A 14,571-nucleotide genomic window follows, 5' to 3' on the forward strand; every position below is an offset into this window, starting at 1 on the left:
AAGTAACCTAGCAAACAAAATACACATGCACAAAAGAACAATAAATAAATAAAATAAAAATCAGTAATGTTCATACCCTTCTTCAACTTTAACAACTTCAATAACTTGACTAACTTGACTAGAAGTTCCAGCAGGTTTACGACCTTTATGCGCTCTAGTAACTTTTGGTTTCACATCAGGTTTAACATCCTCCTCAGCAATTACATCCTTTACTTGAGGCACATCCACTTCTGCATCCATTTCTGCATTCTCCTCAGCTTTATCCTCAACATTATCCTCTGCATTCACCTCTGCATTCACCTCTGCACACCCCTCAGCATTCACATCAGCCTGAGCATTCGCCTCATCCTCAGCATTCACCTCATCCTCAGCATTTACCTCAGCCTCAGCATTCACAACATTTGCTTCAGTATTCAGAGCACTCAAATTCTCATCATTCAATTGTTCCTCTGGTTCTATATCAGAACACAAATAAACAAAATCAAAAAGCAATAAATAAAGCCAGAACACAAATAACACAAATACAAGTAACACATAAAAGACACTCAACTTTTACCAAAATTAAGAATTATCCTACAATAACAAGTAACATTATTATCCTACAACAACAAGTAACATTAGTGTAAAACTAATGTTACTAAACATAGCAATTAAACTCAACAAACAGACAAAATTAGGCAATTGAAACAACAGAATACCAGTAACCATGATATACATACAAGTAACAATAAAATGAACTCCTAAACAAATAACAACACAAATGAAATCAATGACACAATTAAGTAACCCTAGAATTCAACTAAACAGAACAAATAAAAACATTTACAAGTAACCCTAACTATCGCAACACAAAAATACATGCAAGTAACAGTAATAGTTAATCCTAAACAAATAGCAAACTAAACAAAATCCACTAATCAAACAAGTAATCCTAAATTCAACAAAATGAAACAAAATAGAGCAGTTACAACAAGTAACCGTAAAAATCACAACATAATTCCGAAAACAATAAAAACCCTAGCATCAAACAAGTAAACCTAAAATCCAAAATAACACACATCAATTAAGAATAAACACAAAAAATGATGAAATTAAAATCAAAATTTAGATTAAAGACTAAAAACCTAGGTCGAAACACTATCAAAATCAACAATAATGTAAAAATTAAAAAGAAATACCTATAATTTAGATCAAAACAATCAAAAAACAACGATCAAAACACTCGAAAAACAACAACAAAGAACAAATTCTTTAAAAAGTACAAATTAAAATATTACCTGTTTCATTAACATTTTTACAAGTAGACGATCCTTTCTTTCCCTTAGGTTTGATGATCTTCAATTTAACCATTTTTAATCCGTTCAATAATTCAGGAAATAACTAGAATAAAGAAATTTAGAGAGAGAAAACAAAGAATTTAGAAAGAGAAAACAAAGAGAAAACAAAGAATTTAGAGAGAGAAAGAACGAAAGAAAATGCAGAAAGAGAGAGAAACTGTAATTATGGCGGTTGATTAGACTTCTCCTCGATAATAATGGCGGTTTGGAGAAGTGGGAAATATAAACTGGCGTCGTTTCAAAAAAAAGAAAAAAAAAAACTGGAGAATTCAAATCAAACGGTTGAATATGTAAAATAACGGGGAAAGAAATGGGCCCGTTATTTTTGTATTCAAGTCCCGTTATTTTTTTGGGCCTTATTTATATGGGCCCGTTACATGTGCTGGCCACACCATGTGGCCAGCCACATACAAAAGATTGTGTTTAAATTAACATATTGATTCAATTAAGGGAATACATCATTCGAACTCTTTAAACATAAATGTAAACTTTTTGATAATTTATATATTAAAAAAGTGATAAGTGAATTCTAAAGTGTAAAAATAGAGAGATAATGGATTTTTGTTTAAGAGGTTAAAATGTGAACTAATTATCGATGAGGAGTTTTGATTCCAAAATTTTGATTAAAAATCAGTTGGGTTAAATAAGTTGAAAAAAAAAATATTTTGACGAATAATGGATAGAAGCGGCGATTTATAAAAGAATTTTTTTTTTTGCTGGTTCTATCATGAATCTCTAATTTAGACTGGACCTGCCCAGTGGCCATGTATATCTACTTACGTGCATCCATGTCTGATTTGATCGAATATGTTCATATGTGGGATTTATACAAAGATCATTTATAATGATTTATACAAATGATAATGCACAAACATGATAGTAAAACTATAAATTAAAAGCTCTTTCCTGAAGGCATCAAATGTTCATGGGTGGGATTTGTAAAAAGACGATATCTAATTAATGCTGATGAGAAAATAGAATTTCAAATGTTTTCTCTACTGAGTATTTGAAGATTGGACAGGCCTCTTTGCCTTCCTGATTTCATATTTGCAAATGGGCATTTCTATATCTAATTTGTTTACGTCTTCTAGCTCAACGTGTCAAATGTTACTCCTCTTCGTTTGTAGATTTTCTGTTCATTTTTGCATTGTTCTTGCTTGTTCGTATCAGTTGTAACTACGGCAAAATTTTAAGATTGCATGGATCCTGACCCTGTCTCTTTCTTGCTTCTACTGTATGTGTGTTCTGGAGCTCATGGTCCTATATTGTCAACCGGCCTTTGCCAATGTAGTTGTGTTTGTACGGTTCCATCTTTAATCTAAAAAGTTAATGTATAAAAACTTTATACTCCGTAATCAGTACTTACAATATATTACTTCCTCCGTTTCTTTTTAGTTGACACGTTTCTTTAGTCACGTTTGCCAATATACAAATTAAAGCATTAATATCTTTAATTACCGATAAACAAAAATTATAAAAAGTTGATAATTTGAAAATATACAATGTGACGGATCTAACAAGATCCCACTTGACTATATTTTTCCTTATATATAAATCATAAAAGATGGTCAAAGGGAGGTATGTGAATAGTGCTAAAGTCAAAACGTGTCAACTAATAAAAAATGGAGGTAGTATATAATAGATTGAATGCATTAGATGTTTTGAATTCCAATGCTATTTCCATTATTACAGTCTTGTTTAGCAATTTTCGCTGTCTGCTTGTAATTGCTGCTTTTTTAGATATATCTACTTGTAAGTTGTAACTATGTTGAAGTGTCCTGTTGAGTGAATTATAATTGCAATGTTTTTTACTGTTCTTCTACTGCTTCTGCACCCCTGAATCTTAGGCCTTGCATGCAGATTTCAGTGGACACCTTTAAAAGTGGACTTATACACATGCTGCTAACTAAGCTCAGCGCTCAGGCACATTGGCTTCGATCATATTTTATACAACATGATTGGTCTCTTCTTCTTTAGCAGTCGGGTAACAGTGATGGCTCTGTATTCTTGTTAACATCATTGCCTCTTTTAGAAAGTTCTGAAGTGATCACGCTTAATTTAATGCATATGCTCTTACTACAGGCAGCTCGTCTTGGTCAGCACCTCAGCATTCATCCACATATAACTGTCTTCCTTTTGTTCTATATTGAAACACGGTTGCTTCTCACATGTTGCACTGAAATGGTATTTTCAGGGAAATCGTTCTCAGACTCAGGCTTTTTAGTAAACTATGTTATCGCAATTTCTATTATTTTTGTGGCCAAAGAAGAATAGGCAGTATGACCGTTCCTAAAATCTTATGGTCTCAATGCTATTTTAATCGTGTTGATGGTTTTATAAGCTACTCTGCTTTAGATTAAAAATACATACTACAAAGTATAATACAGAGTAAATCAACATCTCAACAAAGAGTTCTTTACTTCTATCTGTGGTATATTAGTCTAGCAGTAGGTTCGTTGATAGTTTCTCTATCACAGGTCTAACAAAAGCATCCTATCTGCATTCTTAAGAGCAAGGAAGGTAGTTGATAAACTCATACCCCTACACACTGGCACAAAAGCCTCTTGTAAGGTGCTAAGTTAGTGATATGGCATGGTATCTTTGATGACCTATATACCTATATTTCATACCTATTTTAGTCGTGTGACTTGTGTGAGTTTATTCATCTATTGGCTATTCCAAACTCATTTTTTGCTCAGTAAAATTGTCGTTGGAAGTGTACTTGGAATAGAGTATTTGCTGAAGCGTTTTGCTGGGGCTATTGTCGAATCCATATTCTATTTCGGTTCGCCACGTATTGTATTCCTGTGAAATCAAAAGTGTGTATTATTAAGCTTATTTCAAAGAATATTTGCCTACTGTCATGTTGTGAGGTTACTTCGGAAAGGGTGGGGAGACTGGAGAAATAGACCGTAGGGATAGAATTGAAGTTCATGTAAGAAATTGTAGAATTAGTCCGGGGGATCTCTCTGTTCTTGTCAACCCAACTGACTACAGGGCTCGATGCAGTGAAAAAGTCGGGTGGGGTAGGAGTTGGCTGTGCAAAACTCTAACTTCAGAACTAACTTTAAAAATAGAGAGAAAAATATACGCCAACATACACCAAGCAATTAGAGAACTAAACATAAACTTAAAACAAGAAAAATAATACGAAGCGCACTGTATATGATTTGTTTCTTCAAAGTTGCCATATAACTTAGACCGAAATACAGTCGGAATAACATAACATAACATAACATGGACCTTATGGTAAATGACAAGCCCTAAAAGAAAAGAACGCGCTTACATCTGATGAGAAACGATTAACATCTTTGCGAGTGGATCATAGATATGCTTATCAACCCTTATGGAGGTCACATGTTTTCCCTTCACATATCCACTATTTTTAAAGTTAACTTCACACCTTGGGGCACTATACTTTTAAGTTTTGCAGCTTGATCCTGCACACTAATGTGTTCTGAAAGTAGACCAAACAAAGGCTTGAGCTCAACAATCACATCTTTGAGCATGACGGAGTTCTCAACCACATAAGTAGCAAACTCAAGATCAATTGGAAGTCCGAGATCATTATAAAGCTCTAGTGTCTTCAAGCTTTTGAGGGGGCGCCTAATTCGTTTCATTATCTTCCTATGATGCCTTCCATGATAAGCGGAAAACTGCATATAAGAAAAACTCCGTCAAAGCCAGCTCCAGCAAAAATCTTAAGCATGAACAACAAATGGCTAAACTCATTAATTGGGTTTGACTTTCTCACTATTCAAACACTAAGTTTGACCACATAATATTATTAACATTGAAAAAATAAATGTTATCACGTAAAATTTTGATGGATTAGTATCAATGTATATTTTCAAATATATCAATTTATTATAATCTTTACTATTGTCTCTATCACACATTAGTCGCAACAAGTTAACTAGCATAAGGATTTAGGCAGTTTAACTGACTTAGATTTTTTTTTTTTTTTTTTTTTTTTTTTTTGTAGTTAGTAGATTTTGGATCATTTGCTTTATAAGTATGTAAATGGGGGTTTCTTCTTTTTTAATGTTTTTTTGAAAGTAATATATGCGAGAAAAATAACAAATAACACGTAGGACCATTCCATTTAAGAAATTGTATAAATAATGTGAGACGGACAAATAAAGAATATGTTGCAAGAAATGTGGAACGGAGGGAGTAATACATAATTATCAAAGTTATGCGTTGTCAAATGTGAAATTCAAAATTAGGCTTCCTTAGAGTCTTTTTCCAAAACAGAGAGAGTTCATGGGTTGCAAAGAAGTTGTCATACGCTGGAAGGCTCCAATTGGTTAAGGTAATTTTGTTTAGTCATCAAACCTACTGGAGCCAAATTTTCCTTTAGCCTAAAAAGGTAGTTCGAGTGATATAAAGATTTGCAGAACTTACTGTGATACTTTGAACTCTAGGCTTAGGATGCAATGTGCAAGCCAAAGGTGGCAGGTGGATGGAATATATAAGATGTGCATGAGTGTTATAAAGCAGCTGACAAAACTTTTATGGACCCTTTCCCATAAAAAAGACAGTTTATGGGATAGGTGGGTTGATGCCTATTATACAAAGGGTAGGGATACCTTTCACATCTCTGTTCCTAATGCCGCTACCTGGTTGTTAAAGAAGATTTTGGCTAGCAGAGATTGGGCAAGTGATGCTGTAGGTACAGATTTGATTTGTAATCCTGATGGTTTCTTGATCAAGAAAATGTACCAGCATCTCAATGGCCAACATCAGAAAGTCAGGTGGAGAAGAGTGATCTGTAACAATCATGCTAGTCCCAGGATCTTTTTATTCTGTGGAAGGCTCTGCAAGACAGAATGGCTACCAAAGATAGGCTCATGAAGTGGGGGATAATCTCAAATCCAACTTGCTCTTTGTGTGGAATGGATTTAGAAAGCATTCAACATCTCTTTTTCTCTTGCACTTTCTCTGTTGATGTTCGGAAGATGCACTTAAAACTTTTTTAAATGACCAAATCTGTTGGCTCTTTTGAGACTGAAACTCAAAAACCAGTGAAAATGGCAAAGAAAACTCAAAGTCTACCTTAATCTTTTTGCTGAAATTGTCTATGGTTTATGGATTGAGGGAATGATAAAACTTTTGGAACAAGGGTGAAGGGTGCTAATCAACTCTACAAAGTATTCTGTTTAAGGATACCTACACATGCAAAGCTGCTGACAGGGACCTCCTTCTTATGTAGTTGGTGCTTTTATAGTTGTTTAATTCCTGTGTAGTTTCTATTGGTGGTGTTTGGTGTATTGTCAGGCTTATGCACATGAAGAGTGGGTGGTTTCAACCATTCCTAGAAGTTGGGAAACTATTCATACTGATGCCATTTTGTAAAGACTGACTTCTTGTTTCCTTTGATTTGGTGGTTGTTTTTCTAGCATTGCCAGCTAAAACTTATTTGCCAAAAAAAAAAAAAAAATGTGAAAGTCAAAATGTTGCAATTTCAAACAAACAGAGGAAGTATTTCATTTGAGAAAGAACAGAATGGTGCTTACCTTTAGAGTCAATCTTTCTAGTAGTGGAGATGCCTCAATCAAGTCTGCCCATCCAAGGAGGCTTTGTTCACAGAACGCAGTGACATGGAGTTCTAAATGCTTGAGGTTTGTCATGGCAGGCGGGTTCTTAATCCCTAAATTAAACTACAATAGAAAACATCAGCAAACCAAACACATACATTAAACAAAGGCATCAATCAAATATCATGGAATACCTGGACACAGAAGGTAAGCGATATACTACTCCCGATGCACAATCCGATCGTCCAACTCAAATACTCCAACTGCGAAAAGTACTTTGAAAGGGAGTCAATAACACATGCCACAATGTCTTTTGTACAACGTATATTACCAAGTGACAACTTCGAAAGCAAAGAAGCCTTTCTAATATGTAGCTCAACAGGGTTGCCATGATGTGTAAATGACAAAAGTTTTGGGGCCAAAATATCAATGGTTCTCAAACGGGGACAGTAAGATACCTCTAAGTGTTTTAGCTGCAGAGGTAAACCAAAAGCTCTTATATATTTTAAAGGCCATGAATAATTTATGCACAAATTCTCAAGGACCATGCAGGAACTAAGAAGGCAATCAATATCATTTGTAGTTACGTTGACGTAAATGAGAGACAAAGAACGTAGGGAAGACTTAAAGACGGATAAATTATGAGGCTGATCAAGAGACATATGCCATCTAGGAAGCGAAGATTTGTAACATCCAGTGGGTGTTGTGAAGTTCAGTTCAAGCCTTTTCACTTTTTTTGCTGAAGCAAAAACCAGCCACTTATTTATATCAGATTGACAACGTTTGTTCAAATCAAAAGTCACCCTCAACTCATCTACATATTGACCAAGATGAGCTTCCACAACTCGATTCACCCACCTCAAAAAGCTTGATCTTTCTTGGGGAACAAAATCATCATCTTCGAACATCCTCTCCATTGCGGAGAAATCTTCAAAGATCAAGACAGGGAAACATCGCCACAAGTAATTCCATCTATGTGAAAGAACACTAGTTCTTGCGGCTTCCTTCATTGTAAAGAAGGACATGATAAAAAACAGAAGATCATCTGGCAATTGACTCAGTAGATCGTTTGCTTCAGAACACTGAGTTAACATATGAAACGCAAATCATGTTATCATATTTTGTAGCAAATTTTAGTGAATTTACATCAATGGCAGGGGCAGATTCATTAATTAAGCCCCGTAGACGAGCAGCACATCCCCATTTTTAATAAGATTGACCAGATAATTTTTAGAGGGAAACTGAATCTACTTTCACCCTCCAAAAATTGTAAAAAATGCCAAAAAAAAAAGGATAGAACTTCAAAATAGTAAAATGGCCAACATGATGTAAAAATTGCATCCCTGTTTTAAAAAATCTGTCTCTGCCATTGATGAGTGGATCACAAGGAAATAAAATCATATGACATACCTGATGCTTGCAAGATTGAAGGGCAGGCCAAGTCCTCTCCACCATAATGCTTCCCGGCCAATACAAACTAGACAACACCAAATCTCTTCAAGGTTGTTTAGTATCCCTACCAAAGTGGATTTCAATCTATTCTTCAAAAAGACCCACATTACAAGTGAGTTATGTGAATTTCCACAAATCACAATAATAGCCAAAGCGATAAGCATTTTGCTGAAAAGAGACAAAGTAAAAATGGGGGTGGATATTACAAGTAAAGCAAAAATAAAAAACAGAAAGAAAACTTTAGGTGTGAATCCACCAAACTGATCAATTTTAGCCAAAAAGCTCACTTAAGGACTGAATTAAAAGTGTCCATAGCCCACGGAACAGCGGAAATATCTGCACAATCTTATCTTGAAAGGCCAAATCAGCCAACTTTAACTCAAATAACACCACTAGCAGACCCCCTAATTACCCAAGTAAAAGCTAAATGGCTAATTAGAGCAAGAGCAAAGAAGAAAGATTGGAACTTTAGCAGAAAACTCAACAATTTTAGATCAAATATAACCCTAAATACCAAATGCAAGCTATTTGACTAAGTAGAGCAAGAGGGAAGCAGAAAGATCAAAATTTTATCAGAAAACTTAACAATTATAGATCAAATATAAACCCCAAATACCCAAATACAAGCTAATTGACTAAGTAGAGCAAGAGAGAAGCAGAAAGATCAAAACTTTATCAGAAAACTCAATAATTTTAGATCTAACTACCTAATTACACGCTAATTGACTAAGTAGAGCAAGAGGGAAGCAGAAAGTGAGAAAGATCAAAACTTTTATCAGAAAACTCAACAATATTAGATCAAATATAAACCCTAAGTACAAGGTAATTGACAGTAGAGCAAGAGGGAAGTAGAAAGATCAAAGCTTTATCAGAAAATTCAATAGTTAGATCAAATATAAACCCTAATTATAAGCTAATTGACTAAGTAGAGCAAAAGGGAAGCAGAAAGATCAAAACTTTATCAGAAAACTATACAATGTAAGATCAAATATAAACCCTAATTATCCAAATACAAGCCAATTGACTAAGTAGAGAAAGAGGGAAGCAGAAAAGATTAAAACTTTATCAGAAAACTCAACAATTTTAAATCAAATATGAACCCTCAATACCCAAGTAAAAGCTTGGCTGAATAGAGCAAGAGGAAGCAGAAAGATCAAAACTTTATCAGAAAATTTAACAATTCTAGATCAAATATAAACCCTAATTACCCAAATACAAGATAATTCGAAAAAAAAAAAAAAAACAACCGAAGTCGTCATGAAATAGTATGAATTGGTTCTGAGATAGAGAAAGAAGTCTTACCTGACAGAAGACAGAGAAGCACAGAAGACAACAACAAGGTGCTGTTTGGTGGAGGAGGGAGATTGTTTGTCCAAGTAAATAAATAACCCCTCAAATTTCAAACTTTCCCAGTTGCCGTTCTTTCACCCGCGGAAATTGAAGATTGAACACAAACAGTGAAACAGGATTTGCTTAGTCAGCCAAAGGAAGACTCGAAAACGGCACGGGGTGCAAACAAACCAACTCACCTAATGTTATATTCTATTCACTTTATTTTCAAGAATTTATTTCTTATTTTTATTAAAATCATACTAAGTCAAATTAGACCAGAAAGATTTACATTAGACTAGATTAGACCTTATTTTTGTTTGCTTTTTCTAATATATATGTAACTAATTATTAAACTCGTGTGTTGTCCTGCTTATTCGCATTGTACGGTCTTATTGTTTGGGTTATTAATTGTCAGTTCTTGTTGTGTTTAATGTGATTTGTATGTGTATTTTATACTATTTGTTAAGCCCATGGGTTTTCCGGTTGTTCGCATTGTACGAGTTTGTAAAATGTCAATGTTACTTTTTTCATAATAAGAAAATAATAATAATATAATTGGGGATTTCAAACCCTTTCTATGTAAAAGTTCTATCCAAGAGCTCTATTTTAAATATAAGTATTAGCAAGCATGTGCTCCGCGCGATGAAATTCCGGGTTCATTTGTTTTACTTTTAAATATATTTCCCCTTTTTAATAGTTTACACTATTTCAAGTGATACATTTTAATAAAATTGTCATGATCTTAGAATAAATTATTGGTTATACTAATAATATTCAAATGAACGGTACATCCAAAGATAAGATTTCGACTTTTAAATAAGATTTTCTTGTAATAGTGAACTTGTAGAATTTATTATGGGACTTCTTGTGGAAACAAATTGATTTCATGAGTTTTATAATGTGAGTGTTAGAATTTTAGTGGCATATCTTGTAACTTGTAGTTGCAAATTTATGACCTACCTATTAGCGTCAAAAACGTTAAAGGTTAGTGATGACAAAAGGTCACAGAGAGGTGTAGAAAGGAGAGGAGGAAGCACTGATTCTCATTGATTCAAGGAGTGCAGCAGAGCAGCTTACATTATATATACAGAGGTGCTCAACGGTAACAGAGTGCTAAAAAACAAAAAAAAAGGAATAATCAAAAAGGACAGCCCACCATTCTAAATGGCAGGCTGGAACAACACGCACAACAAGACAAAAGGTGAAAAAAGCAGAATAAAGGAAATAGGTAGGAAGCTTCCTCTCATCACTCCCCCTCAAGCTTGGTGTGGTTGATCAATAACACCAAGTTTGTTCAGCAAATACTGGTGTTGTTGCACTGGCAGGATTTTCGTCAAAATGTCAGCAATCTGTTCTGAGCTGCAAACATATGCTGGTTTCACAGACCCGTCTTGAACTCTTTCTCTCACAAAGTGCTGATCAATTTCAACATGCTTGGTCTTCTCATGCAGTACTGGATTTGCAGCTATAGATATAGCAGCTTTGTTATCACATCTCAAGACAGTTGGCCCAATGTTTTTGATCCCTAAGTCCTTGAGTAGAGAATTCAACCAGGTCACTTCACAAATTGTAAGAGCCATTGCCCTATACTCTGCTTCAGCTGAGGATCTAGCTACCAAAGATTGCTTCTTAGCCTTCCAAGACACTGGTGAACTTCCCAAGAGTATACAATACCCTGTAGTAGATTTTCTGGTGACAGGACAACCTGCCCAGTCACTGTCACAATATGCTGTGAGAATTGCTGTTGTCTCACTTGCCAACAAAATGCCTTTATCAGGAGAATTCAAGAGATATCTCAGAACTCTCTTTGCTGCTTGTAAGTGCACTGTAGTTGGAGCTTGCATGAACTGAGCTAAGACTTGAACAGAGAAGCTTATGTCAGGTCTTGTGATTGTAAGATACAGCAACTTACCCACCAATCTTTGATAGATTTCAGCATCAGGTAAAGGATCTCCCAAGTCAGGTGTGAGCTTGATGTGAGTGTCCATGGGAACCTTCACTGGTCTTGCCTTTTCCATTCCAAATTCTCTGATTACATCCAAGGCATATTTCTTCTGTGATATGAATATCCCTGAGTGAGAGTGTTCAATTTCCAGACCCAAGAAATATCTCAAATTTCCAAGATCTTTCATTTTAAATTTCTTGGAAAGAAGAACTTTCAAATTGTCTATTTCCTGCTGATTGTTTCCTGCAATCAGTAGATCATCCACATAAACGAGCACAGCAACAAATTTACTGCCTGATTGTCTGGTGAAGAGAGAGTAATCAGCCCTGGACTGAGTATAACCAAAAGATTTCAGAGCTTCAGTCAATTTGGCAAACCATTGCCTAGGTGCTTGTTTGAGTCCATACAAGGACTTCTTCAGCTTTAAGACTTGATTTGCTGGAAACTCTTCTTGATTTGGATTAATAGGCAGTCCTGGTCCCACATATCCTTTTGGAATCTTCATGTACACATTCTCACTCAACTCTCCATGAAGAAATGCATTCTTCACATCCATCTGGGTTGTAATCCAACTTTTCATGGCTGCTACAGCAAGTAATGACCTTACAGTAGTCATCTTTGCAACTGGAGCAAAGGTTTGATCAAAATCAATCCCTGGTCTTTGTCTGCATCCCAAAATCACCAATCTAGCTTTCTTTCTTTCCACAGTTCCATCTGGATTCAGTTTGGTCTTGAAAATCCACTTGCTTCCTATGGCTTTCTTACCCATGGGCAATGTGGTGTGTTCCCAAGTTTCATTTGCTTCTAGAGCCATCAGTTCCTCATTCATAGCAGATATCCAAGTTGAGTCATTTTTTGCTTCATTGAATGAGATAGGATCAACTTCCTTGGTTACACTTGCCAGAAAGCACCAGAACTCTGAGGTTATACCAACATTATTCTCCCTAGCCACACACACTGGTTCAAGTTCAGCATTAAATGCTATTTTCTTGTAATCCTTCATCCAAAAAGGTTCCTGTCTTGGTCTGGTGGATTTTCTGATCTCAGGCTGCTGAGTGTGCTGCTCTTCATGTTCAGTCCTGTGTTCTGAAGATAATTCAGGCAAGTCAGCCACTGGTGTACCAGGTGCAGCATTAGTTTCTTGAGTGACATCATCAGATAGACAGATAGGTGACAGATCTTCATATTGCAAAGGTGAGGGTGTTTGTGGTGTATCTGTAGGAACAGGTTGAAGAATGCTTTTGAGAGTGGCATTGTTGTAGGGAAAGATATGCTCATGAAATTTTACATCCCTTGAGATAAATCTCTTTTGATTGAAAAGGTTCATGAGAACAAACCCTTTGGTATTGGGTGGATATCCTAGAAAGATACATGGCACACCCCTAGGATTGAGTTTATCAGTTTTCAGTGTGGGATTGTATGCAAACACTAAGCATCCAAACACTCTCATTTCATCATAGGCTGGGGGTTTTTTATGGAGTTTTTGGAAAGGAGTTTGGTTGGCTAATATAGGTGTAGGAAGTCTGTTGATTATGTAGGCATCTACAAGAACACAGTCACCCCAAAAAGCCAAGGGTAGTCCAGATTGGAATCTAATTGCCCTGGTAATTTCAAGCAAATGTTTATGCTTTCTTTCTGCTCTTCCATTTTGTTGAGGTCTCTCAACACATGAGGTTTGATGCACAATCCCATATGTTGAAAATAAAGGTTTTGCCTTAGTATCATCCAACTCAAGAGCATTGTCTGACCTAACTATCTTCACCTTCCTTCCAAACTGAGTTTTTGCATAATTCACAAAAGTTTCCAGAATATTCAAAGCCTGAGATTTTTCTTGCAGCAAATATATCCATGTGTATCTACTGTAATCATCTACTACAGTCAGAAAAAACCTGAATTTTCCCTTAAAGCTCACTTTATAGGGACCCCATATGTCAATGTGAATAACCTCAAATGGGAATTTTGCTACAGATTTGCTCAACTGGAAGGGTTGTTTAACAAATCTAGCCATGGGACATGTAATACAAGTGCAATCATATGATCCAACTTGATTAGCCAAGGCTGGAATCAGTCTCAGCTTAGGTGTGGGAGCATGGCCAAGCCTATTGTGCCAGAGAGTAAATGATTCTACACTGGTTTGATTTTTACCAGTAGTAGCTTTACCCCCAAAGGCTGTACACAAAGCATTCAGGTTCACAGTTTCAGCAGATTGGTCTATGAGGTAATACAACCCATTATGAAGTTTACCCAGACCCACTATCTTTTGATCACCATTACTCCTTATCACACAAAAACCAGAATGAAATGTCACATTACAATCATTATCTCTACTTAGCTTATTCACAGAGAGAAGATTGTGTCTGAATGTGGGAACTCCCAAGACACCTTTTAGCAACAAACCATCAGCAAGATTTATATCACCAATATGGGATATTTTGGACACAGCACCATTTGGCAAATTGATACTAGGAATATTATCAACCAAAACAGAATTTTTCATAGTATCAATCCTATAGGTCATATGGTCAGATGCTCCCGAGTCAATAATCCAGACATTTTTATCAATAGAAGCATTACAACAAGTCACCATACCACCAAATATATGTTCCAACTCATCATCATTATCAATCACAGCAGAAGATGAGTTAGCAGTCATACCAGAAAATTTCTTTAGAAATTGATCGAATTGAGCAGCTGAGAAAGTTACAGAGCCAGCATCTGAGGAGCTTTCGGAGTCCACTTGTCCCATAGCAGCAACCTTGTTTTCTGTTTTAGGTTTGCCCTTCGTTTGTTGTTGTCTTCTGGATTTTGGATGCCACCTTGGGTATCCTACCACCTCAAAACATTTTTTGGCGTAGTGACCTTTCCCACCACACACATTACAGATTAACTCAGAGGTTTTGCTAAACATTGCTGCAGTTTCTACCTCTGGTTTGACAGATTTAAGCACTTCTCTCTGTGATTCCTC

The 14,571-nt window shown here is 35.8% G+C and overlaps 1 protein-coding gene across 1 annotated transcript; it reads right to left on the reverse strand.

Annotated features, from left to right (window-relative positions):
• Positions 1-4,435: 4,435 nt before the first annotated feature.
• On the reverse strand, positions 4,436-9,929 carry LOC145569491 (F-box/LRR-repeat protein At3g03360-like). Its single transcript, XM_081628831.1, has 5 exons — positions 9,632-9,929; positions 8,288-8,413; positions 7,072-7,959; positions 6,857-7,000; positions 4,436-4,993 (listed from the first exon to the last, which is right to left on the reverse strand). The coding sequence occupies exons 2-5, from the start codon at positions 8,330-8,332 to the stop codon at positions 4,706-4,708; spliced, it is 1,365 nt and encodes a 454-aa protein (XP_081484957.1). The 5' UTR covers positions 8,333-8,413; positions 9,632-9,929; the 3' UTR covers positions 4,436-4,705.
• Positions 9,930-14,571: the final 4,642 nt, after the last annotated feature.

This window comes from Chenopodium album, chromosome 11 (assembly GCF_948465745.1).
Source record: "Chenopodium album chromosome 11, dcCheAlbu1.1, whole genome shotgun sequence".
NCBI classification, from domain to species: domain Eukaryota; kingdom Viridiplantae; phylum Streptophyta; class Magnoliopsida; order Caryophyllales; family Amaranthaceae; genus Chenopodium; species Chenopodium album.

What these genes read in the sequence shown, in the direction of transcription:
- LOC145569491 (XM_081628831.1), bottom strand. Translation starts at nt 8,332, where the DNA reads ATGGTGGAGAGGACTTGGCCTGCCCTTCAATCTTGCAAGCATCAG. An exon ending in TTCAATCTTGCAAGCATCAG is followed by an intron (nt 7,960 to 8,287) that starts GTATGTCATATG and finishes ATGTTAACTCAG; the next exon opens with TGTTCTGAAGCAAACGATCT. An exon ending in TAGAAAGATTGACTCTAAAG is followed by an intron (nt 4,994 to 6,856) that starts GTAAGCACCATT and finishes TCTTATATGCAG; the next exon opens with TTTTCCGCTTATCATGGAAG.